We start from the raw sequence: 22,866 nt of genomic DNA, 5'->3' as shown, positions 1-22,866 counted from the left end.
TTTGTTTTTATTTTCATTACTTTAGGAGGTGGGTCAAAAAAGATCTTGCTGTGATTTATGTCATGGAGTGTTCTTCCTATGTTTTCCTCTAAGAGTTTTACAGTGTCCGGTCTTACATTTAGGTCTTTAATCCATTTTTAGTTTATTTTTGTGTATAGTGTTAGGTAGTGTTCTAATTTCATTCTTTTACATGTAGCTGTCCAGTTTTCTCATCACCACTTATTGAAGAGACTATCTTTTCTCCATTGTATATCCTTGCCTCCTTTGTCACAGATTAGTTGACCATAGGTGCATGGGTTTATATCTGGGCTTTCTATCCTGTTCCATTGATCTGTATTTCTGTTTTTGTGCCAGTACCATATTGTCTTGATTACTGTAGTCTTAATTCTTTTTTATTCTTTTTCCTTTGTTGTCCTCTGACTGGGTAATTTTAAAGTTCCTGTTTTGGAATTCACAGATTTTTTTTCTCCTGATTGCTCCATTCTGCTGGTCATTGATGCTCTCTCTCTATTGCATTTTGCATTTCATTCATTGTATTCTTCAGCTCCAAAATTTCTGTTTGGTTCTTTTTTTAAATGATTTATCTCTTTGTTAAACTTCTCATTTTATTCATGTCTAATTTTCCTGATTTTGTTGAATTGCCTTTCTGTGTTTTCTTGTAGCTCGTTGAGCTTCCTTAAAACAGCTATTTTGAATTCTTTATCAGGTAAACTGCAGATCTCCATGTCTTTGAGGTCAGTTACTAGAAGATTGTTGTGATCCTGTGGTAGTGTCATGTTTCCTTGATTTTTCACGTTCCTTGGAGTCTCACATTTTTGTCTTCACACTTGCAGTAGTGGGCACCTTCTCCAATTTTCACTAACTGACTTTGGGAGAGAAATCCCTACCATCAGTCCTGCTAGAGATGCTGAGGCTTTCTCAGACCATCTATGGATACACCTCCACCATGCTTCTTGCGCCCTCTTGTGGCAGAATTCTTAAGCTTGTTTACCTTCTCTGGATCCTGCAACACACCAAGCCAGGTGCTGACAGCCTCCCTTTTGTTTTCCCAAGGGCTGAGCTAAAGCTCAAGTGTGTGGTCTCTCCCTCGCCTGCAGACTCAGGCTGGCTTTCTACATATGCTCACAAGCTGTCTGCCAAAGCTCACTCTCACCACCCCCAGGAGTGTGCACAGAGAGCTGGCCACAGGGTAGGGGTGTGAGTGGGTGAGGCACACGGAGCACTGGAGGTGCCTACAGGCCAGGTGGGGGGATCTGCAAGCAAGGTGTCCCCAGCAGCTCCTGGGCAGGCTCCTTGGAGTCTGCAGCACAGTTAGTAGGATCTGCATCCTTTAATGCCCTCCAAGAGTCCTATCTGCCACTCTCCCAGCCTTTCCCCACCCCCGCATCAGCCAGCTCACGACTCCGTACTCTGGATGGAATGAGAGAGAAATGTGCCTCTTTGGCAATGTCCCACGCAGCTGGGGAAGTCAGGTGCGCACTGGCATGCTTCACTTTCCCCTGTGGGAGAAATCAACGGCCAAGAACGTCTCACCCGGTACTGAGCTGTGCTGCCTTGGGGGAGGGGTGATGTGGGTAAAATCAAACTCTTCCTCTTTTCCTCTCCAATGTGTCCAGACCTCTATTTTCTTTCTCCAGTGGTGTGCTGGAACTTCTCCACTGGAAACCTGGACTTCCACAAAGGCTCGTTCGTCTGTGGGTGATTGTCTTTTTTTTTTTTATAAATTTATTTATTTATTTATTTATTTATTTTTGGCTGTGTTGGGTCTTAGTTTCTGTGCGAGGGCCTCCTCCAGTTGCGGCGAGCGGGGGCCACTCTTCATCGCCGTGCGCGGGCCTCTCACTGTCGCGGCCCCCCCCGCCCCCGTTGCGGAGCACAGGCTCCAGACGCGCAGGCTCAGCAGTTGTGGCTCATGGGCCCAGTCGCTACGCAGCATGTGGGATCCTCCCAGACCAGGGCTCGAACCCGTGTCCCCTGCACCGGCAGGCAGACTCCCAACCACTGCGCCACCGGGGAAGCCCAGGGTGATTGTCTTAAGACATTGTTCTCCAGGGTCTCCCACACTGTGGCTGAGAGGGGCTGGAGCCGGTTCACAGGCCACTGCAGGGTCTCCAGCCAGGACCGAGGTCCGCATGCCTATTACCTGATGCACGGGTGGGTGAGACTTCTCCTGGGTCTCTTGGCACATGGTGCTGGATCCCACAGGTGCTACAAGGCACTTCTGTCTGTGGATGGATGCCAAATTGTTGTTGAGTGCAGGGATATGTGAGGGCTGTCTTATTCAGCCATGTTGCTGACGTCACCCCACTTGAAAAATTCTTACTCTTTACCCTGAATATCCAACTGACAGATGATATTCTTCTCCCCCTCTTCTTGTTCACCCTTTCATGGATGGGAATGATCTGGGAAAGAGTGAGGATGGCTCTATTCCTGGAGCCATCTGATCGGGTAAAGACGGCAGAAAAGTTTGGATAACATTGAATGGGAGAAAGGGAATATTACAAGATTGTACTGCATTTTACCAGGAGTCTGGAAAAAGAAGGAAATAGAGCAAGAATCATTAATGGGAAGCTGACATCTGACTCTGATATATCTGATACACACAATCACCAATAGTGGTAGAGAAGATGTCCATTCCTAATGACACCCAGTTCCATCCTTCTTCATTCCTTCTCTTGGGCATCCCAGGGCTGGAAGATGTGCACATCTGGATTGGATTCCCCTTTTGTGTATACTGTTGCTTTCCTGAGGAATGCTGCTGTCTGTAATCCAGACTGAGCGTATTCTCCACGAGCTCATGTACTGTATTCTAGCCATGTTGGACTCTTATTGACCTGGACTTTTTCACAGCCACCATCCCTAAAATGCTGGGCATCTTCTGGTTCACTCTCAGGGATATATATATATATATATAGTAAAAAACACAACACAGTTTATCTTCTTAACCATTTTTAAGTGTACACTGCAGTACTGTTAACTATACTCACATTGTTGTGCAATGGATCTCTAGAACTTTTTCATTTCGCAAAACTGAAACTCTATACCCATTGAACTCCCATTTCCCTCTCCCCCAAACCCCTGCCAACTATCATCCTACTTTCTGTTTCTATAGACTACTTTAGATACCTCATATAAATGGAATCATATAGTATTTGTTTTTTTGTGACTGGCTTATTTCACTCAGCCTAATATCCTCATGCGGCAGTTCTTTACTTTTGTGGTTGAATAATATTCCATTGTATGGTGAACCACATTTTGTTTATTCATTAATCAGTTGGAGGACATTTAGGTTGTTTCCACTTTTTGGCTGTTATGAACAATGCTGCTATCAACATCTGTGTATAAGGTTTTGTGTAGACGTATGTTTTCATTTTTTTGGGGTACATACCTAGATGTGGAACTGCTGGGTCATGTGGTAACTCTGCTTAACCATTTGAGGAATTGCCAGACCATTTCCCACAGTAGCTGTACCAGTTTTACATTCCTATCAGCAGCATATGAGCATATGAGGGGTTCCAATTTCTCCACAGCCTTGCTAACACTTATTATTATCTGACTCTTCTAGCCACCCTTTTGGGTGTGAAGTGGTATCTCAGTTGTTTTTATTTGCATTTCCCTAATGGTTAGTGATGTTGAGCATTGGCCATTTGCATATCTTCCTTGGAAAAATGTCTATTCAGATCCTTTGCCCAGTTTAAAATTAGGTTGTCTTTTTACTGAGTTACGAGTTATTTATATATTTTAAATACAAATCCCTTATCAGATATATGAATTGCAGATATTTTCTCCCATTGTGTGGGTTGTCTTTTCACTCTTTTTAATATAGGCAAATCACAGCTATTAATTTCCCTCTGGTCACTACTTTGACTCCATAAGTTTTGGTATGTTCTGTTTTAGTATTTTTGGTGTTGTGTACTTGTCTTCATTCATCTCAAAGTATATTCCCTTGTATGTGATGAGTCACTTCTGTCTTGCTTTCAAAATTCTCCCTTTGTCTTCTGAGAGTTTGATTATGATGTGTCTAGGTACGGATCTCTTTGACTTTATCCTACTGGTAGTTTGTTGAGCTTTTTTGATGTATAGATTAATACTGGTCATCAAATATGCAAAGTTTTGAGCCATCATTTCTTCAAATATTCTTTCTGCCCTTTCTCGTCCCCTTATATCTATGCTGCATGGTGTGTCATAGGTCTCTGAGCCTCTGTTAATTTTTCTTCATTTTCCTTTCTATTCCTTGGATAGGTTAATTTCAACGGACCTATCTTCAAATTTGCTGATTTTTTTCTGCTTGGTCATGTCTGCTGAGCCCCTCTAGTGAAATTTTTATCTCAGTTACTGTACTTTTCAACTCTAGAATTTCTATTTGGTTCCTTTCTATAAGTTGTCTCTTTACTGATAGTCTCTATCTGGTGAGACACCATTCTTATCTCCTCTAGTTCTTTAGACATGGTTTCCTTTAGCTCTTTGAACATATTTTAAATAGCTGACTTAAAATCTGGTACTAGGGTAAGTTAAAAACTCTAAAAAGCTTTCTGTTCTTACCAAGATTCTACTGTCTTTTTTGACTGAACACTCTCTGGGTTACTGAAAGCCTTTGGTTAATTTCCAGAGTTTAAAGTTGATTCTGATTATATATGGCAGATTTTTCATTGGTCTTATAGAGAGAGCAAACTTTCGGTGGTTCTTATGGGACCATTTTTGTTGACCCTTTGCTTGGATTTTGATTCAAATAAACTATGGAAAAATATTTTTGAAACAACTGGTGGGAGTCCCCTGGTGGCCACATGGGTGAGGATTCCAGACTTTCACTGCTGTGGCCCGGGTTCAGTCCCTGGTCTGAGAACTGAGATCCCGCAAGCTGTAGGGTGCAGCCAAACAAACAAACAAAACAACAACAAACAAAACAGAAACAAACAAAAAACCAACACAGCTGGCAAAAACTGAACACAGACTGGTTATAAGATTAAAAATTTTATTTTGTTGGAAAAGAAAATTGTATATTCAAGACCCTATTATCTGTTAGAGCTACATAGAGGTGGTTAGAGTTTTCTTTGATTTGCTCTCAAATACTCCAGCTTACATGCAAAAAAAGTATGTGTGGGAGGAGAGATATGAAATAATGGCACATGTTGATGGTTGTTGGATCTGGGTGATGGGTACATGGAGGTTCACTTACCATTTTATTTTTATGTTCAAACATTTCTATAATAAAATGTATTTTAAAAAACAGAAGGGGTACCCTTGGGTCCAGACAAGGCTGCCTTGAACTGGGAAAAATTAATTTAGTCCCATACTGGCCTTGGGCGGAAGGGAGTAAAACAATGTCCTGGAAGACAGAGTGTGCGTTAAGAGAATAAAGGCTAACGTGATAGAACCAGTCAGGTACCCTCAGGATAAAGTCATACAGCAAGTAAAGACATGTAACTATCTCTGTGTCTGGGAGGCAAAGGAATTGACTGGTCAAATCCATGCTGGTCCTTGGCCCCAACTCCCAAGTCTGGTAGTCTCCACCACATCCCGGGGGGGTGGAAAAGATTTCTTTCCTGGGGCTAGCGAAAGGAGTGTTCCTGCCCGAAACCATTCCTCTTGGCTTGAACAGCACTATGACCAAGACCCGAAGCTGGAGCTATGCATAGGGTGACAGACCTCAAAGGGCAGAGGCCTGGGATGAAGTAGGCTTCTGTCCTAAGTGATCCACAGCCTCAAGACACCAACTGGGGAAAGGGAGCTTCCTCTGATGACCCCAGACTCAATCAGTGAAGCTCCAGAAATCTTAAATTACACTATAAAATGTACGTTTGTGAGCTCTTTATAACATACTCCAAATACAACGACCTTAAACCCTGAGGGAGGGAAAATGGGAGATCCACCCAGAAGAGTTCCCACAGGGCAGAACCATGCAAAGCCTGAGGTACTGGGCACTCCCACATTCAAAGCACAAGGAGAACTTACCTAGCCTGGTCTGCTGCCAGCTTTCCAAAGGGGAACAAGAGCCACTAAGGAAGACAGGTGCCCTGAGGCCGTAGCTAAAAAGAGGGCTTGGGAAATAGGTACCAAAGGAAGGCAGTCAAGAACCTGCCATTCTTTAATACCCCTTTCCCTAGGAGGAGGAGCAGGATATATATTTTAAGACACAAAGAGCCCCTGGACCTTTCTTTGGACATAGCTGAGGGATTTGAAACTCCTCTGCAGCCAGGTTAGGAGAGGAGAAACTAAGGGAGGAGCTGGGGCCACTGGTGGGCAGAGGACAAGCTACACAAGCCCTGTGGGAGAAAGGCAGAGCTGACTGCCCTCGGCTGCACCCAGCCCAGGAGCGTCACTGCGCGAAGCCCTGTCAGAAAGGGGGAGAGGAGCTGAAAGAGGCCGAAGACGGTAACGCAACGTTCCTTAGCAGGTCAAGGGCCTTTCACTGTGCAGCAGAGGGGCTGCTGAGTGGGGGCAGTGGCTGGCAGACCCTGTAACATCTGAATGGGGTGGGGAAGAGGGCCTGGGACCATCACTAGTCTGCCTCACTGTGCTGTTACCACCACCATGATGCTGGGCACAGCAGGGATAACTGGGGTGGGACGCAAGCCTGGCATGGCCAGAAGTACAATCTGCAGGTCGCTGTGGAATGAGGGGCCAGAAGAGGCCATACATCTTCCATGTGAGGTGAAATCTGAAACCAGCACCTTGTGTAGTGCCACCCAGAGTCCCCACCTGACCAGCCCATGGCCCCAGGTCCATATTACAACCACTTGACTAAAGAACAGCTTTATTGGTGACCCGAAGGAACCAAGGTCACTCTCAGGCAGTGTCAGCCTGTAAGGCCTTCTCCGGGCAGGAAAGTCAATCACATAATTCACGGGACTTCCCGACAAGAGGTCAGAGCTCCACTCCTAATTTTAAGAAAATTCCAAATCCTGATTTCAGAGTCAGTAAAAAGAAGGTCAGAGACTAGAATCCTGACAAGTATCGGTGCCTCTGCCTATGGGGGCTGAGGAGGCTGGCTGAGTTGTTCAGCAACATCCGTGGGGCTGTACAGATGAGGTAGAGGCCAGAAAGGCCACAGGAAGTCTCCCGAAGACAAGTTTCCAAGAGAGTTCACACTTGTGCAGGGCGTAGAACCTGGCCCTGAGATTGCACTTTGGGTCTGATGGGTAGCAGAGGACCCCACCTACTGGCCCTCAGCACGTGGAACCTCCGTGGTCTGGGCTCAGTGGTGCTGCCACAGCCTGTCACACGTCCCAGCTCCTCACTGCTGGGGCGTCCCCAGCTTCCTGATAGGATACAGGTACCACATCACCACCCCGGAAGGGTTGATGATCAATGTGAAGTTGGTTTTATCCTGGAGGCCACTGATGATGTCACCCGTGTAGACGTTCTGGGCCTGCAGGGGGGAGGACAGCACTGTGCCACCCTAAGAATGGCTGCACAGGGACAACCCCCCACCCGCCAGCCAAGGGGATGTAAGAGCCTGGACTTTGGCCTGTGTTGAGCCTCCAGCATGCCCTACAGAAGTGGGAGCCTGAGTCCCCATCACTTCCCCTCTGGCAAAGCCAACAGATGCCCAAGTACTGGCAGTGGTGAGGGCTCAGCCCACCAAGAACCTGAGAAATGTGCCAGCAAGACTGAAGAGGGGAAACACGCGGCCTCGGGGGCTGACGGGACTCATTTACACACGGTAGTTCATTTGTGTAGCTTGAAAACACCAGTGCAGAGCACAGCACCAGCCAGAGGACCCAAGGCCCACGGCTTAGGGGACGGTGTGTGAGTGAAGGGGCCCCTGTGTGCGTGAGGACCCAGCAACACCCTCAGGGAAACCCAAAGCGCTGCAGGTAGCAGGGCACTCACCTCATACACCTTGGAGCTGGAGAAGTTCAGCCGGGCGAGGGAGGTCCGGTAGTGATACGGCATATCTGTCCTGCGGCTGAAGAAGACTATGGCGCTGGCCTCATTGGCCAGGGGCCGCACGTACACTTCAATGTGGGATTTCTCCTGGGCGCAGAAGGTGGCTACTGGCTGGGGTCCCTGCTCAGCAGGCCCTGAAGCTCCCTTCCCAACCCTCCCTTGAGCTCTGGGTCTCGCCAGCTCACAGTTCCGTGTCAGGCAGAAGCTTGGAGGGGAAACCACAGCCCTCCAGCACCCAATTCGTCTAACTCTACCTTCCTTTCTTCCTTCCCTGACTCAGCAGACGCTCCCCGACACTCACTCTGTGCCAGGCCCCAGGCCAGGACACAGATAAATGCTGCATGAGGTCCTGCCTCAGAGAGCTTACAGGATTACGGGAGAGACAGACGTGGACAGCCCCTGGCACCGTCCAGTTAGAACGATGAGCTCTGCCCTGAGCAGCCAGGAGGGTGAAGCCACAGCCTCCAGAAGGCCCCTGGGCCTGGCTCCACCATCAGCCCCTCTGGCAGGATTAGTTATCGCCTCTGGGCATCACCAGTTCAGCAGGTGCCTCCTATATTGGTGTAGATTTCCTTTTACTAGAGAGGCAAGGATCTGGGCAACGAGCACAAGCTTTGAGGTGACACTATTGGCATCTAGTCCTGTTGTACCACTTACCAATTGTGTGGCCTTGGTATAAAGTTACTGAGACTCTTCAAGTCTAAGTTTCCTCATTTGTAAAACAGGGAAGGAGCATCGACCTTCTGAGAAAATCTATCTAGAATGTCTAGCACACAGTAGGTGCTCAACAACTAGTATACACTAGAACTAGTTAGTAGTTGTCCTCCATGGCTCAAACAACTCCTAAACTCTGAAGGCAAGCCCTAGTTCTCTGCCAGCCCTCACAGACTTGTGCAGAAGTCTTGTAGTTCCAAACCGAGGGGCCACACTGATCCCGTGTGCACCTGTGGTGATGTCTCCCTTCCCCAAATCCCACGAGCTGTCCTGCTCTGGCCCTGCTCTTACCCAGGCAAGTGAGGGACAGTCGAAGCAGCTCCCAGTACAGACTTCGACTGAATGCAACTACGAGGGATTGAGCGGATTTCAGAGGCCCAGTCCCGACCCCTGAACCTCTGGCCTGCAGACCCCCAGTACCTTGAGAATCCTGCGTCCTTGGATGCCTAAGGGATCCTGGTTGATTTTGATCATGAGTGGATTCTGCAGAATGTCCATGTTCTGGGCGGAGATGGTACGCAGGTCCGTGGACATGAAGAGGGGGGCTGCCAGCACCGTCCACAGGGCCATCTGGGCCCGGGCTTGCTCGAAGCTGAGGCCAAAGTTCCCAATGAGCAACTGGGGGCAGAAAAGAGGATTGCTCAGCTCTGCCCTCTTCAGGGCGGTGGGCGTGGGGACCAACCCTAAACTTGTAGCAAGAGAAGACAGAGATGGGGGAGGACGGCCAGGTGTGGGTCCTGGTTCTGCAAACACCATTCCCCAGCAGCGTGGCCTTGGGGTGGGTCAGGTCACTTTTCAGAGCCTCAGGTTTTTTCTTCCATCAAGAAGATAGGGGTGATAATATGCTCTGACCATGTCACAGGTTGTTCAGAGGATCCAATGGATCCTGTTGCCAAAAGCATTTATAAACTGGAATATGCAAGTCAAGAAATACAGCCAGGATGGTAGTAAACCAGACCTGGACAGAGTCTCTGCTCCTGCCACTAGCCACCCACCTGCCCTAACGACAGCTGACTACACCCACGGGCACTCCTGTCCCCAGGGCAACCAATACACCAACAGGACACAAACGATTATTGCTAACTCAACACTGTTGTGTACTTAGTGACACCAATTTAACTAAGCACTGTATATGTGCCAAACCATGCCAAGCATTTAAAGGGTCATCCTTTGGGGACTTCCCTGGTGGTCCAGCAGTTAGGACTCCTCACTCCCACTGCAGGGGGAGCAGGTTTCATCCCTGGTTGGGGAACTAAGATCCCGCACGCCGTGTGGCACGGCCAAAAAATAAAATAATTTTTAAAAAAGTACTTGGCCCTGGGCCTGGTGCCTAGCAGGTCAGTGAAGGTCAGCTCCCTCGCATGGCTGTTTGCAACATCAGCCATGCGCTGGCCTAAAAAAAAATAAAATAAAAATAAAGGGTCATCCTTTGAACCCTCAAAACAACCCTATACATATAGTAGCTACTATTATTATTTCCATTTTCCAATTGACAAAGCTGAGTCACAGAAAAAATTAAGTCACGTGCCCAAGGTAAGTGGCAGAGCTGGAGCTGGAACTCTAAAGCAGGTCAATTTCTGTTTCTCCAGGCACCTCTACATCTGGCCTAGTATTTGTAATTATTATAATCATCACTGAAAGTAAATACTTGTTGACTAAATGAAGAGATAGCTATAAAACTGTAAGATAAATTGCAAAGAAATTTAAGTGATCAGGGCTATGAGTGAGGTAGGTATGAGAGGCCAGTTCTGCCTGTGGAGAGTAACACTACAGAGCATTGAGCGAGGGGTCAGAGGCAGACCTGGCAAAGCGTCTAGGGAGGGAATGGCAAGAGAGTGTGGACTGTTTGTGATCTTCACCCTACAGAGGAATAGTGTCTTACACAAGAGTCACTACAGATCAAGTTCTCAAGTTTCAAGACACATCAGAACCGCCTGGGAAGACTGTTAACAATGGGCATTCCCAGGCCCTCTCTGAACATTCTGAGCCAAGAGGTGGGGTGGGGCCCTGGGAACAGAATTGTAAGCCCCCAAGGCAAGTCCAGCACGGCTGGTTCAAGGACACGTTTCTGAGATGCTGATCTAGAACCTGGCAATGAGCGTCCAGGAAGACAGCATAGGGCAGTTGGCCTTGGGCCATCCCCCTCCATGCTGGTACCATGTCTGGGTCGTTCCAGTGCCCAGGGCCTGCCACCGGCTGCAGAATGTCCTGGTGGGTCACAAACCAGTCCAGGATGGAGAGCACGCTCCTCCAGGAGTCCTGGATGTCGTCATAGTTGCGCCAGAGGTTGCAGATGTCCGCCAGCAGAGTGTAGTTCACCTGGATTTGGGGGGAAGGCAGAGTCCAACACCAGAGTCACACTCTGCTGCCTGGGGCCCTACACAGGGGCTGGGGAGCCTCAGCAGGAGACACAGAGGGTAGGGAAGGGGGAAGAGAACAGACCTTGAGCGTGTTCAGGATGAGGAAGGCCTCGGAGGGAGTGGCTCTGCTCTGGGGCTGCCCAGGCCTCTCCTCCATGCGCGCTGGTGCCAGAAGCCTACCCCTCCCTCTCATGCCAGCTGGGGCCAAGCCCAGGGTATGGACCCAGGCTGGTGTACTCATAACCTTCCCTACCACACACCCACCCCCGTGTTCTCTCAGTGAGTCCCACCCTCTGCCAGGGTTCTCCCTCCAGTCTGCAAGTCTGATTCCACCCTTTCTAGCACCCTACATGCTGAAGGGTCCTTGGTGAGATGCCCACAAGGCCTTTCAGAGGCTAGGCCCCGCCTGCCTGGCCTCACCAGCCTTCTGGATCTCCTAGCCTACTCGGCAAAACCCAGGATTCTGACTGCTTGTTGGGTGCTGTGTCAGCACATGACATATGGTTCCCATGCCTTGGATACCCATCCCTTCAGCCCACCTGACAAGTGTCTCCTCTAAGACCCTGGGCTGCCTCAGGCCCACTCAGGTGCTTATGACCCTTTCCTAGACCTACAAATCAGCATGTGAGCAACTATGATGAGAGGAGCCCTGACTGCACAGAAGGCAAGGATTCCTGGGTATGAGGAGCATTGCACAGAACGGGTGCACAGAATGGCTTACCTTTGGGGGGAGGCCCCCTTCGTAGGCTGGCCAACTGCAGGAGAAGGCGATGGGGCGGCCTGTGGCATTCAGGGCAGCAGCCATCTTGGGGTACCCTGGAGAAGTCCAAACCTCACGTTTTAGGATGAAGAGACACAAGATGAAATCTGGGGCCTCAGCCCAAACCTCCCACCAAATGGGAGGAAACTACGGTTCAAGGAGGTGCTTCCCCTGTACCCAGAGCTGCAAACACTTCCCAGGTAGGGCATGGTACCATCCCATCTTTAGGGAGTCTGGGAGCCAAGATCCCCCTAGGCCCTGGGTGAGGGGAATTGGGAAACGCTACCCCCTAGGGGCCATACAGACAGATGGGCACTGCGGGGCCCTCCATGGCCACCCCTCCCTGTCTACCTCATGGCCCCCAGCCAGTTGTGGGACCCACCCTCGGCCCGTTCCTCGGGGGTTGAGAAGCAGCCATCCAGCTTCAGCATGTCCACCTTCCACTTGGCGAAGGTTTGAGCATCCTGGACCACCTTGTCTAGCGTGGTGCCTGGGTAACCCATGCAGGTGAAGTTGCCCATGTCCCCGTAGATGCCCAGCTTCAGGCCCAGGGAATGAGCCTGTGGGGGGTTGAGAACACACTGGGCTCAGGCAGGACCTCAAGGAGCCGCCTCCCAGGCATATCTGACCAGGCCCCATTAAAACCTTCAATGATGGGACTTCCCTGGTGACGCAGTGGTTAAGAATCTGCCTGCCAATGCAGGGGACACGGGTTCGAGCCCTGGTCCCGGAAGATCCCACATGCCGCGGAGCAATTAAGCCAGCCCGTGAGCCACAACTACTGAGCCCGCATGCCACAAGTACTGAAGCTCACGAGCCTAGAGCCCGCACTCTGCAACAAGAGAAGCCACCGCAATGAGAAGCCTGCGCACCCAACAAAGAGTAGCCCCCGCTCACCGCAACTAGAGAAAGCCTGCGCACAGCAACGAAGACCCAACGCAGCCAAAAATAAATTAATTAATTAATTTAAAATAATAAATAAATAATAAATAAATAAATAAATAGATAGATAGATAGATAGATAGATAGATAGATACCTTCAATGACTCCCTAAAGCCCAAAGGAAAGGGTCTCAGCTTGCTGGCCTGGCCTCTGCCAACCATGATGCTTCCCCTCCCTCCAACACACACACCTTGCATGGGCTGTTTCTGGCCTCTAAGCATTTGCTTCTGCCATTCCCTCTGCCTTGAATGCCATCTCTCCGGTATCAGCTCAAGAACTGCTTCCTCCAGAGAACCTTCCTGAAATCCCAGGCTGAATAAGATGTCCTTCCTTGCTCTCACCCACTACAGTGGGTCAAAACTACCTGTCCATGAATCTATTTCCTCCACCAGACTGTGAGTTCTCAAGCAGGGATTATAGAAATGAGCCCTAAGTCGGATGGGGTGGAAAGAGGGGTCTGGCCCCCAGGCCAAGGGGCAGGGCTGGGGTGGGGCTCACATAGTCTGCCAGGAAGGCCATGCCGTTGGGGAAGCGCTTGGGATCAGGCACCAGGTTGCCTTTGGCGTCACGTCCACCAATCCAGCAGTCATCGATGTTAAGGTACACGTAGCCCAGGTCCCGCCATCCATCCTGTGCCAGCCGGTCAGCCATCTCCATGAAGAGCCGCTCACTGGCGAGGGGTAGGGGCCAGGGCTGCTCAGTGGCCCAGCACAGGCCTAACCTTAACCCCACCCCACCTTCCTCAGAGCTTTTCAAACTTCTTAGATGCTCTGAGTGTGAATCCGGCCTACAAGTACCATGGCCTTGCTGTCAGCTGAAGACTAAGCCAGGTAACAAGTGTAAGGGATACCAAGGATTATGTCATGAGCCATGAGCAGGGTAGAGCAAGAGGAGTGATTCGGCCCCCAAGCCAAGAAGCAGGACTGGGCCAGTGGGAAGCACGTGGGGTCTGGCCTGGCCCTTAACTGTTATCTCCTTTCCATTATCTCAGGGGCTGCGTCCACCACAGGGTCCCTGCCCCACAGGCCTGAGGTCACCACAGAGGCCCCAAGCTGGTCATGAAGCTGAGTGTCAGAGGTCTCAAAAGTCACCTCTGGTTGCTTTCTCTCTGGGATGGGGGGCTCTAACCCTGCCCTCTTTCCTAGCTGACCCCCACTCCCTGCTCCCACTCTGTGAGGGCCCTAGGCAAGCCTGTCGGGTGGTGCAGACCTTACTCACCTGATGCAGTTCTTCGGGTCCTCGTTACAGTCAGTGTTGCAGCGGAAGCGTTCCCAGGCCAGCCAGCCCATGGGTGGCTTCCGCAGGAGCCCATTCTCCAGAACCAGCACCTGGGCCACCAAGGCCAGCAAGAGCACTGCAGGGGGTTGGAAGGATAACTGTGAGTGGCTCCTATAGCTCCAGCCCTCACCCCACCCCATCCACATGCTGCCCAGCCCTGCAGAGGCTGCTGGCCTGCACATTAGGGGAACTAGACTCTCGCGCTTAAGGTGGAATGGGCTCTTCCTGCAAATCCTGGCTCCAGGAGTGCTGCGAGTGGGCCGGACGGTGCCTGGGGTGGGGCGACGTGTTTGAGGCCCAGATTCCCACTTTGCTGTTACCACAGCAGTGCTGGAATTATCAAAAACTAACACCTGAGGTCATATCCTTTCTACACCCTGACCAGCTCCTCCCACTCCATTCACACAGAACTTGACAGTACACTGTAGCCGGACTCCAGGTCTCCTGAGTCCCATCCAGGGCTCTCTGTTCTCCATAGACACCCAAGAGGCTTCAGAAGGGCTTAAGAGGTCAGCCGGTTGGACCTGCACCCAGCCAGCTCACTTTCCCTCTAGGGCCTCAGTTTCTTTATCTGCAAGATGGAATCACTGTACTGACTTTACAGGGCTGTTCTCATTACATGTTGATGTTAATAAGATAGGGCCTCTGTGCTTTGGGGTAGAGGGGGTGAGCAGGGAAGAGGCCCCTTTGGAGGGGAACTGATTCCTAGGTGGGGAGCACCTTCTCCTTTCCTGGCCCACTTCCAAGAATAAGAGAGGAACATGTCTCCCCACACACCCACATCAGGGAAGGAGGCCCAGACACCACAGGACTGGAACTTCCTCCAGGTAGCTCCCACCCCCAACTGGTCACCTACCCTCCCAAAGCCACCCCCGTCCGTGTAGGTACCTGTCTTCAGCAACATCGCTCTGGACTCAGCGTCTCAGGACCTGACCAGATCTGCTCTGCTTTTACCAGCTTTATATGTTGGGCTTTGGAAGCTAAGAAACGTTAGAAAAGCACTGGGGTCACTACTGCCTGGCTAGCCCTGCAGCCCTTAACCTTGGGTGTGGATCCCACACTGGGTCCCCACGCCCTCTCACAGCTCCCCCCCTCCCCCAGCCATCACTTCCCCGAGCCTGGGTTCTTCCTGAGGAAATACTAAACAAGGCATCTTGGACGTTAGACCGCACCCCCTCTGCACTGCTGGGAACCCCGAGCGCCCAAGGGCGGCCCTCTGCCAGACTGGGGTCAGAGAGAGGCAGCGACAGGCTCGAGGACGCCCAGGAAGAACGGAAGCGGCGGGCCGGGACCAGGCTCCGCATTCCCTCCGAGTCTGGGTTGCCGCCCCTCGTCCCCAAAGACCGCAGGCCCAGCGGCCCAGCACGGGGACCCCAACCAGAGTCCACATTTGACACTCACCCCTTCCAACTCCCGCGGAACTGCCGCCTGCCTCGGTCTCCGGAACCAGCCACCACCGCAGTCACCTGATTCGCCTCTGGCGTTCCAGAGGGGCGGGGCCTCACTGCGGCTAACCTTCCCCGGAGAACCTAACAGAATCCCCCTAGCAACGTCCCGCCCCGCCCTCTACCGGCCCAGTAAGCCCTCGGAACCTCCCAAAGCCCCACCTCCTTCGAGCTCCGGCTCTGCGCGCCCCCGAGGCAGGCACGAGCCAACCGCGGCTTCACGTGAAGCTAGTCCTTTCACCTCTGCTGGGTTCCCTGAAGGCGAGGATAGTGCACTGTAGATGACGCTCAATAAATAGCTGTGGCGTGAATACCTGCTGAGGGCTTTTTTAAGAAAAATGGGAGAATGCCCTGAAGCAGGGCCCGTAGTAAGCCGCTCACAAACAGTAGTGGAAGATGAATAGGCACCACGAGGAGGATGGGTGGGAGAAAGCAAACCAGGTGGAGGACACAGCTCTTTCAAAGCCAGGAGACCCTCCTTCCCTACCTGACACTTGGACCACCCATTATTCTTATCCAGGCACTTTGCATATTCCTTCCTCTTTCATTCATCAAATACTTATTGAGCAACCGCTAGGTACCAAGCACTTCATTCTTGGCACCTTCACTTGGATGATCACTGGGCATCTCAAACATAACTGGCCCCAGACACCTGCCACTTCCATATCTCAGGTAATGGCAACTCTCCTTCCAGGTGCTCAGGCCAAAACGTTGGAGTCCTCCTTGCCTCCTCTTTCCCTCACTCCCTACATCCAACCTCTCTGCAAACCTTGCACTCTCTACCTTCAAAACCCATCCTGAATTTGGCCACCTCTCTCTACTCTCCCAGCCCCCATCACCTCTTGCCTGGATTACTCCAGCAGCCTCCTCACCGGTCTGCTTCCACCCACATTTATTCTCTCCTTAGCAGCCAGAGAAATCCTTTAAAACAGGGGTCCTCAACCCTCGGGCCGCGGACCGGTATCGGTCTACGGGCTGTTAGGAACCAGGACGCACAGCAGGAGGTGAGCGGCGGGCAAGCATGTGAAGCTTCATCTGCCGCTCCCCGTCTCTCGCATTACCGCCTGAACCATCCCCCCACCGCCCCCGCTCCCCACTTCCGTGGGTAAATTGTCTTCCGCGAAACCGGTCCCTGGTGACAAAAAGGTTGGGAACCGCTGCTTTAAAACATAGCTCAAGACCGTGTTTATTTCAGCCTTGAGTATCAGCTCTCGCAGATTTACAAAGCCCCAAGCCGCACATTCTGACCCCACCTCCTGCTGCTCCTCCCTGCCCCCCTCCCCGCCCTTGCAGTTCCTCAAACACAACAGGCCTCTGGGCCGTTGCACTAGCTGTTCCATCTGCCTGGAATACTCTTCCTCCAGATTTTGGCACGACTGGCTCCCTCATTTCCTTCAAGTATTTCCCAAAGGTCACCTTCTCAGTGAGCCCTACCCTGACCATTCTTTTTAAAATTGCAACTGCCCTACTCCCCCAACTCCCAGTCTCCTTGCCCCTGCTCTATATTTTCCACAAAATTTATTGCCTTCTAACACATTTATTATGGTTTCTATTACTTTTTAAATTTTTATTTATTTATTTTATTTTTTGGCTGCCTTGGGTCTTCCTTGCTGTGGGCAGGCTTTCTCTAGTTGTGTCGAGCGGGGGCTACTCTTCATTGTGGTGCACGGGCTTCTCATTGTGGTGGCTTCTCTTGTTGCAGAGCATGGGCTCTAGGCGCGCAGGCTTCAGTAGTTGTGGCTCGCGGGCTCAGTAGTTGTGGTGCACTGGCTTAGTTGCTCTGCGGCATGTGGGATCTTCCCGGACCAGGTCTCAAACCCATGTCCCCTGCATTGGCAGGTGGATTCTTAACCACTGTGCCACCAGGGAAGCCCAAGGTTTCTATTATTAACTGAATAAAAGTTAATGGGGGAGACATAATAAACAGGAAGTAAAAGCATGAATGTAGGGAAGCTTTTTTTATGAGTGGTTAGTGCTATAATGAAAATACAACCCAGGGATGTGACAGAGACCTGCAGGTAGGCTACTTTCTCATGGCCAGGGAGGGGACATTTGAGCTGAGACCTAAATGATGTGAAGGAGCCCTGAGGAGTTAGAGCCGAGGGGTAGGGTTGAGAAGGAAGAGCATTCTAGGCTGCAGGAACTGCAAGGGCAGAACTCTGACGCAGGAACCAGCAAATTCATGGGCAGATGTTCTGAGCTCACCGGTTTCCAGGGCTGTTGGGAAACCCTAGCCTCCTGCGTTTGGTTGTGCACTCCTGAAACCTTCACTGCAGGCCTAGCTGTCGACTAACTCCAGGCAGAGTCTGGCCGCTGAAGTTGCGTTTCAGGCCGGCGGGAGTGGCGGAAGCAGAAATGGATAATCCCCAGAAGCAGAGGTCCGGGCGACTCCAGGGGCCGGGTTGGGTGGCTGGGAAGCTGGGCCGGGCCTCGCGGGCTGGATAGGAGCCCGCCCAGAGGAGGCGTCTGGGCCGAGGCCGTCCCAGACTTGGCTCTGCGGGAGAAGTGGGCCGGGCGGGGAGAGGGGGACTGGAGGGGGGAAGGGAAGGTCTCCGAGTTCTCTGGGAGGTGGACTGGGTCCGAGGGCCCCGGACGGCCTGAGGTGGGACTCTGCGTTCGAGGCCTCCCGCCACTGACCAGCACTGTGGCTCAGGCGGGTCACGGCCTGTCGGGCCTCAGTTTCCCTCGGGCATGGATCGCGGGGCGGCTTCGCGGATCGCGAGGCCTAGTGAGTCGTGGGCGGGGAGGGGCGGGGGCGGTAACTCGAGCCGCCCAAGCGGGGTCTTTCGCTCCCGTGGCCAAGTTAGCGGCGCGGGCGGAGGCGTGGGGTCCCGAGCCGGAATCGCCCCTGGCCGCGGCCGCAGCCCACCCCGCGGGTCGCCCTCCTGGGCTTCGGGGGCGCGGAGGTGAGAGCGGGCCCGGCGGGCTCGGGAGGAGGCGGCCTCCGGGAGGGCGTGGCCCGCGGGGACGTGGCGGGACAGCTCCGTGCGCGATGGGGAAACCGAGGCGGCAGCCGCACCCGGAGTCTGCGGCGCTCGCCGAGGAGTTCCTGGTGAGGCCACCCTGTTTCAGGGCGACAGCGGGTTAGGGGCTCACGGCGGTGGCCACCGGCCAGTGGGTCCCACGCCCCAGCCCGCCGCTCCTCTAACAAAAGAATTCAGAAAAACGCGGTGCACCGGCTTCCCGCCGGGGTTGAAGTCTGGGCCTCGCATCCCCGGAGCGGGGAGGTGGGTAGGAGAAGACGCCTGTCCCTGTGAGGGGGTGCGGAGACAGTTCGGTGGGCTCCGGATCCCCTCTCCGCGCCCCGGAGCTGAGGCCACTCCTCGAGGAAACATCTGTGTTCTCACCCTCCTTCTCCTCGACCACCATCGGAGAATGGCCCCTCCCCATCTCAGGACCCTGCTTGCTTCACTCCATAGCCCTTGTCAAGACCGGTCCTTACGTTATTATTTAATTTTAAAATTCACTAATTATTATTTATTTTTGTCTTTTTTTTTTACAGCGTGTCTCCCCCGCTGAAATGTAGGCTCCAGGAGGGAGAGACTTTATTTTGTCCACTGTTGTAGTCACAGTTATTTTAACAAATCCTTTCAGAGGGCCTTTCCAAGCCCTGCAAGGGGCTGGATATTGGGGGTTCCACTGGGAGCCAAGCCCAGTCCTGCCCTAGACATTCTGGGGCTGGGGACAGCAGTGTAAACACAAAGGAGATCATTGCGGGATGAAGGAAATGAAAACAGAAGTGAGGGGGTGCTAGTTGGGTCACCTTAGATCAGACCACCTTGGTGATCAGGACAGGCCTCTCAGATTAGGTTACTTAAAGACCACAAATAAACTGTGACAAGTGCTAGAAGGGAAAAGCAAGAAGCTATGAGGGCATTTAACTCTGACCTAGCATTAGAGGGCAGGGCAATGAGGTCTGAAGAGTGATGATCAGGACAATGGGACTCAGCTCCTTAAACTGGTCATAAGTGCAGGGCCTGGGTGGTCCCGTGATGGTGGTGGTGGTGGTGGGGCGATTATCAGGGGTCAGGGAAAGCTTCCTGGAGGAGGTGGTGGTTTCATTTGGCCCCAAAGCCTGAGTAGGAGCTTTCATCCTTTAGGATGGGTTGACTGGGTTTGAGAATTCTTTTGCAGGTGCCCCGGAAACCACGTGGTCAAAGGGCTGAGCCGTGTGGCCAGACAAGAGAGGCCCCTGCCCCTGCCCAGTGAGCTCTGCTGGTAAGTGGGTCATTGCCAAGACTTGCCCCCAAAGGGTGTGAGGGAATCAGGAGACCAAGCTCCGCTTCTCACTGGCCATGTGACCGTGGGCAGTTCACCTTCACTGTCCTGACCTCAGTTTTCTGTGAGTCAGGAGGACAGTTGGATGAGATGCCACTTGTGACCTATGGGGCACCAACGTTCATTGGTTGAGGTTGATCCTACTCAATCATGCCCTGTGTTTGTACTTCGCTCTTATTTACTGAGCAGGTCCCTGTCTGAACCCACACTGATGGAGGAATGAGGCAGGCCTGCCCCACCCCAGCCCTATCTGGCCCTGAAGGCTACTAAAGGACAGCTGTGCCATTAACAAATGAAAGGCCAGCAGGGGTCCACGGGGGTCACAGAAACCCTGGATGTTTGGCTTCAGGGTTGGAGCTAAGGGGCCCTCAGATTAGGGGATGGTTTAAGCACGATGGTTTTTATGAGTTTGGGGTCCATTTCAGCTCAGCTGATGACTTTTCCTTTGGGTTTTAAACAGCTGTGTCAAAGCCCTGCCATACCTCCTGGTCTGATACAATCGCATTATCCTTTTCTCTGAGTCCTCTGATGTCCAGTTTTTTGCATGATCCTCACAACAGCGCTTTGAGAGAAAAGGCAGGGGAGACGAGCCCATTTCACAGAGGAAGACACTGAGAGCCTCAGGGCACAGCAAGTGAGAAGAGCCCACAGGCCTGGGGCCCAGGTCTTTCCAGAGCCAGTGCTCTTTTTCCCACAGGGGCACAAGGGCTGCCTCCCTCTCTGATCTGTCTCCACCTCTCTCACCTCACAGTTCTTATGGGAGCCATGAAGCTGAACGAGAGGAGTGTGGCCCACTACGCCCTGAGCGACTCCCCAGCAGACCACGCAGGCTTCCTGCGCACTTGGGGGGGTGCAGGGACTCCACCCACCCCCAGTGGCACTGGCCGAAGGTGCTGGTTTGTCCTTAAAGGCAACCTGCTGTTCTCCTTTGAGAGTCGAGAGGGCCGGGCCCCACTGAGCCTAGTGGTGCTGGAGGGCTGCACAGTGGAGTTGGCCGAGGCTCCCGTGCCTGAAGAGTTTGCCTTTGCCATCCGCTTCGACGCCCCTGGAGTGCGCCCACACCTGCTCGCGGCAGATGGGCCAGCGGCCCAGGAGGCCTGGGTGAAGGCACTGTCCAGGGCAAGCTTTGGCTACATGCGCCTGGTGGTGCGTGAGCTGGAGAGCCAGTTGCGTGATGCCCGCCACAGCCTGGACCTGCATCGCCACTCATCCTGGAAGGCCATTCCCAGCCGCTGTAAGCCCCAGGCTCCTGACCACTGGTCTCTTGGCCTGGAGAATGGTCACTCCCTCTCCAGAGATTGCAGCCCTATGGGCTTGGTGGAAGAAGGGGGCAGCAGGCCAGCAGGGCGGGGCTTGGCCGAGTGGGAGTTGCAGGGCCCTGCCAGCCTCCTCCTAGGCAGGAGGCAGAGCCCTGTGTCCCCGGAGACCTCCTGCTTCTCTACTCTACATGACTGGTATGGCCAGGAGATTATGGAGCTGAGGCGGGCGTGGCTGCAGAGTGCCCAGGGGAGCCAGCCAGATTGCGAGGAACAAGATAGGCCCTGAGCCTGGGCCCTTCGGGTTCAGCCCTTGTCCTGCTGGTCAGGACACCAGGGCCAGTGCTTTTTCAAGAGTTTAATGTTTACTGGTTTCTGAAGTTGCTGTTGGATGTGAGTTCTCCCCTTCCTGCTTTTTAGGCTTACTCCAGGTTCCAAATCCACCCTTATGCCTAGAGGGGACTGAGGAATCATTAACTTTCAACCCCTTTATTTCCTGAGGGCCAGAGAGGAGAGGTGGCTTGCTCAGCAGCCACAGACCTAGGTCTCCTGACTCTGCCCCTCTCTCAGGGGATATTAATGAAATGGAGGAAGTGGGGAATATTACATGACCACAGACCGCTCTGCCTTTCACCTACACACGATTCTACAGACACAATTTCCAACATGGGGAATCTTGTATAAATACCAGAAGTTGACTGCAGTGTTGGCTTGAGGGACTGATACTGTCAGAAAAAGTGGGTTTACTGTGTTATGGGGGTTTCTGGGGCCCGGCTCATCCTGAGTGATGAGAAGATTGGGCATGGGACCCCCACTCTGCAATTTGGACAGGACCCTTTGGAGGGAGAGGGCACTTAGCCAGTCAAGAGGGATTTATCCTGCTCCGAAAGTGTTAGGGCCCCGTCTTCTTTCCCTGGCTGCCCTGTCAACAGACAGTGCTTGGTCATTGCCCCAGGAGGGCCAGTAGCTTTTATATGTCAGCAGAAATCCTTCCTGTACTCTGTCCTCAGCTGCCAAGTAGGAAGCTGAAGTGGGGAGGCAGTGAGGCTCCCTGGGAAAGCCAGTTTCTTACTTTGGTTTTCAGTCCTGGGCATTCTAGGAGCTTGGGCACAGGATTCCTGGCACCCTGTGATAAACTCTTCTGTCTTGGCTGGACTCCCAGAGAGATGTTCCTGATCCTGAAACCCCCTAGGAACTCGTTCACAGTCTTGCTCGGCACCCGGTGTGTACCTGCCAAGATCCTCTTGTTCCTACTCTCACCAGCATGGCGCCAAGCATTTGCTTTATCGATTGTTCTGAGAGGAAAAGTGGCTGGTTGGACAGAGCCAGAGGCCAGATCAGCCTGATAGCCTAGGGGTGTGGTGGCAGAGGCTGGATGGAAGATGCAGAGCCTGGTCCAGTCATCCCCCTACTCCAATATACACAGTCTCCCCCTTCTTAGCCTCTCTCCCTTACTGGGGCCTTGGACAGCCTGAGCTTGAGGCTTGGGCTCAGAGCCTCTTAAGTCCAGGAGGCTGACATGCCGTCCAGGGTCCTGGACCAGTTCCTAGGAAGCCAGGCCTGTTTCCCAAGAAGAGGGGCCACCTTCCCAGCCCTGTATGGGAGCCCCACAGCCCCGATGCATCTTGTTTTATACACAGACACTATGGGCTTTTTGTTATCTTGCCTATTGTTATACGATTAAAACATTATGGTTTTTTATTACTTATTTTGGCTCAAGTTTACTTTAGCAATCACCTGGACAGTTTGTGTGAAAGCCCCCATTTCCCCCCTTTTCAGATATATTTTCCATTTAACTATACATAACATATACCTTGGCATGAAATAAAATTCCAAAATCATTCAAGTAGCACGAGTAATAAATTTGTATTTTTAAATTGTTAAAAAAAAAATACAATAGTTTGAAGTTCAATTAAAGTGGTTTCTCATTTCAACAACCCCCT

At 52.1% G+C, this 22,866-nt stretch overlaps 2 protein-coding genes across 9 annotated transcripts; one reads left to right on the top strand and one right to left on the bottom strand.

The window, feature by feature from the left end:
* Positions 1 to 6,737: 6,737 nt before the first annotated feature.
* NAGA (alpha-N-acetylgalactosaminidase) lies at positions 6,738 to 15,679 on the bottom strand. Of its 3 annotated transcripts, none has more exons than XM_082420656.1 (10): positions 15,552 to 15,679; positions 14,833 to 14,924; positions 13,885 to 14,020; positions 13,165 to 13,336; positions 12,107 to 12,284; positions 11,686 to 11,780; positions 10,762 to 10,923; positions 9,025 to 9,222; positions 7,834 to 7,977; positions 6,738 to 7,369 (listed from the first exon to the last, which is right to left on the bottom strand). In XM_082420656.1, exons 2-10 carry the CDS (start codon positions 14,846 to 14,848, stop codon positions 7,235 to 7,237), a joined length of 1,236 nt encoding a protein of 411 aa, XP_082276782.1. In that variant the 5' UTR covers positions 14,849 to 14,924; positions 15,552 to 15,679; the 3' UTR covers positions 6,738 to 7,234. The 3 variants fall into 3 exon arrangements, with proteins under 3 accessions (XP_082276782.1, XP_082276781.1, XP_082276783.1); XM_082420655.1 differs by lacking the exon at positions 15,552 to 15,679 and adding an exon at positions 15,346 to 15,498; XM_082420657.1 differs by lacking the exon at positions 15,552 to 15,679 and adding an exon at positions 15,377 to 15,398.
* A 569-nt stretch (positions 15,680 to 16,248) lies between these two features.
* Positions 16,249 to 22,631, top strand: PHETA2 (PH domain containing endocytic trafficking adaptor 2). Of its 6 annotated transcripts, none has more exons than XM_082420705.1 (3): positions 16,249 to 17,767; positions 19,524 to 19,607; positions 20,419 to 22,631. In XM_082420705.1, exon 3 carries the CDS (start codon positions 20,424 to 20,426, stop codon positions 21,210 to 21,212), a length of 789 nt encoding a protein of 262 aa, XP_082276831.1. In that variant the 5' UTR covers positions 16,249 to 17,767; positions 19,524 to 19,607; positions 20,419 to 20,423; the 3' UTR covers positions 21,213 to 22,631. The 6 variants fall into 6 exon arrangements, with proteins under 6 accessions (XP_082276831.1, XP_082276828.1, XP_082276826.1 ...); XM_082420702.1 differs by lacking the exon at positions 16,249 to 17,767 and adding an exon at positions 17,776 to 17,991; XM_082420700.1 differs by lacking the exon at positions 16,249 to 17,767 and adding an exon at positions 17,776 to 18,117.
* Positions 22,632 to 22,866: the final 235 nt, after the last annotated feature.

This window comes from Balaenoptera physalus (genome assembly GCF_965194825.1).
Source record: "Balaenoptera physalus genome assembly, chromosome: 13".
In the NCBI taxonomy this organism is placed as follows: domain Eukaryota; kingdom Metazoa; phylum Chordata; class Mammalia; order Artiodactyla; family Balaenopteridae; genus Balaenoptera; species Balaenoptera physalus.
Note: the sequence above shows the minus strand (reverse complement) of the source record. Positions and strands in the feature narration are given on the sequence as shown.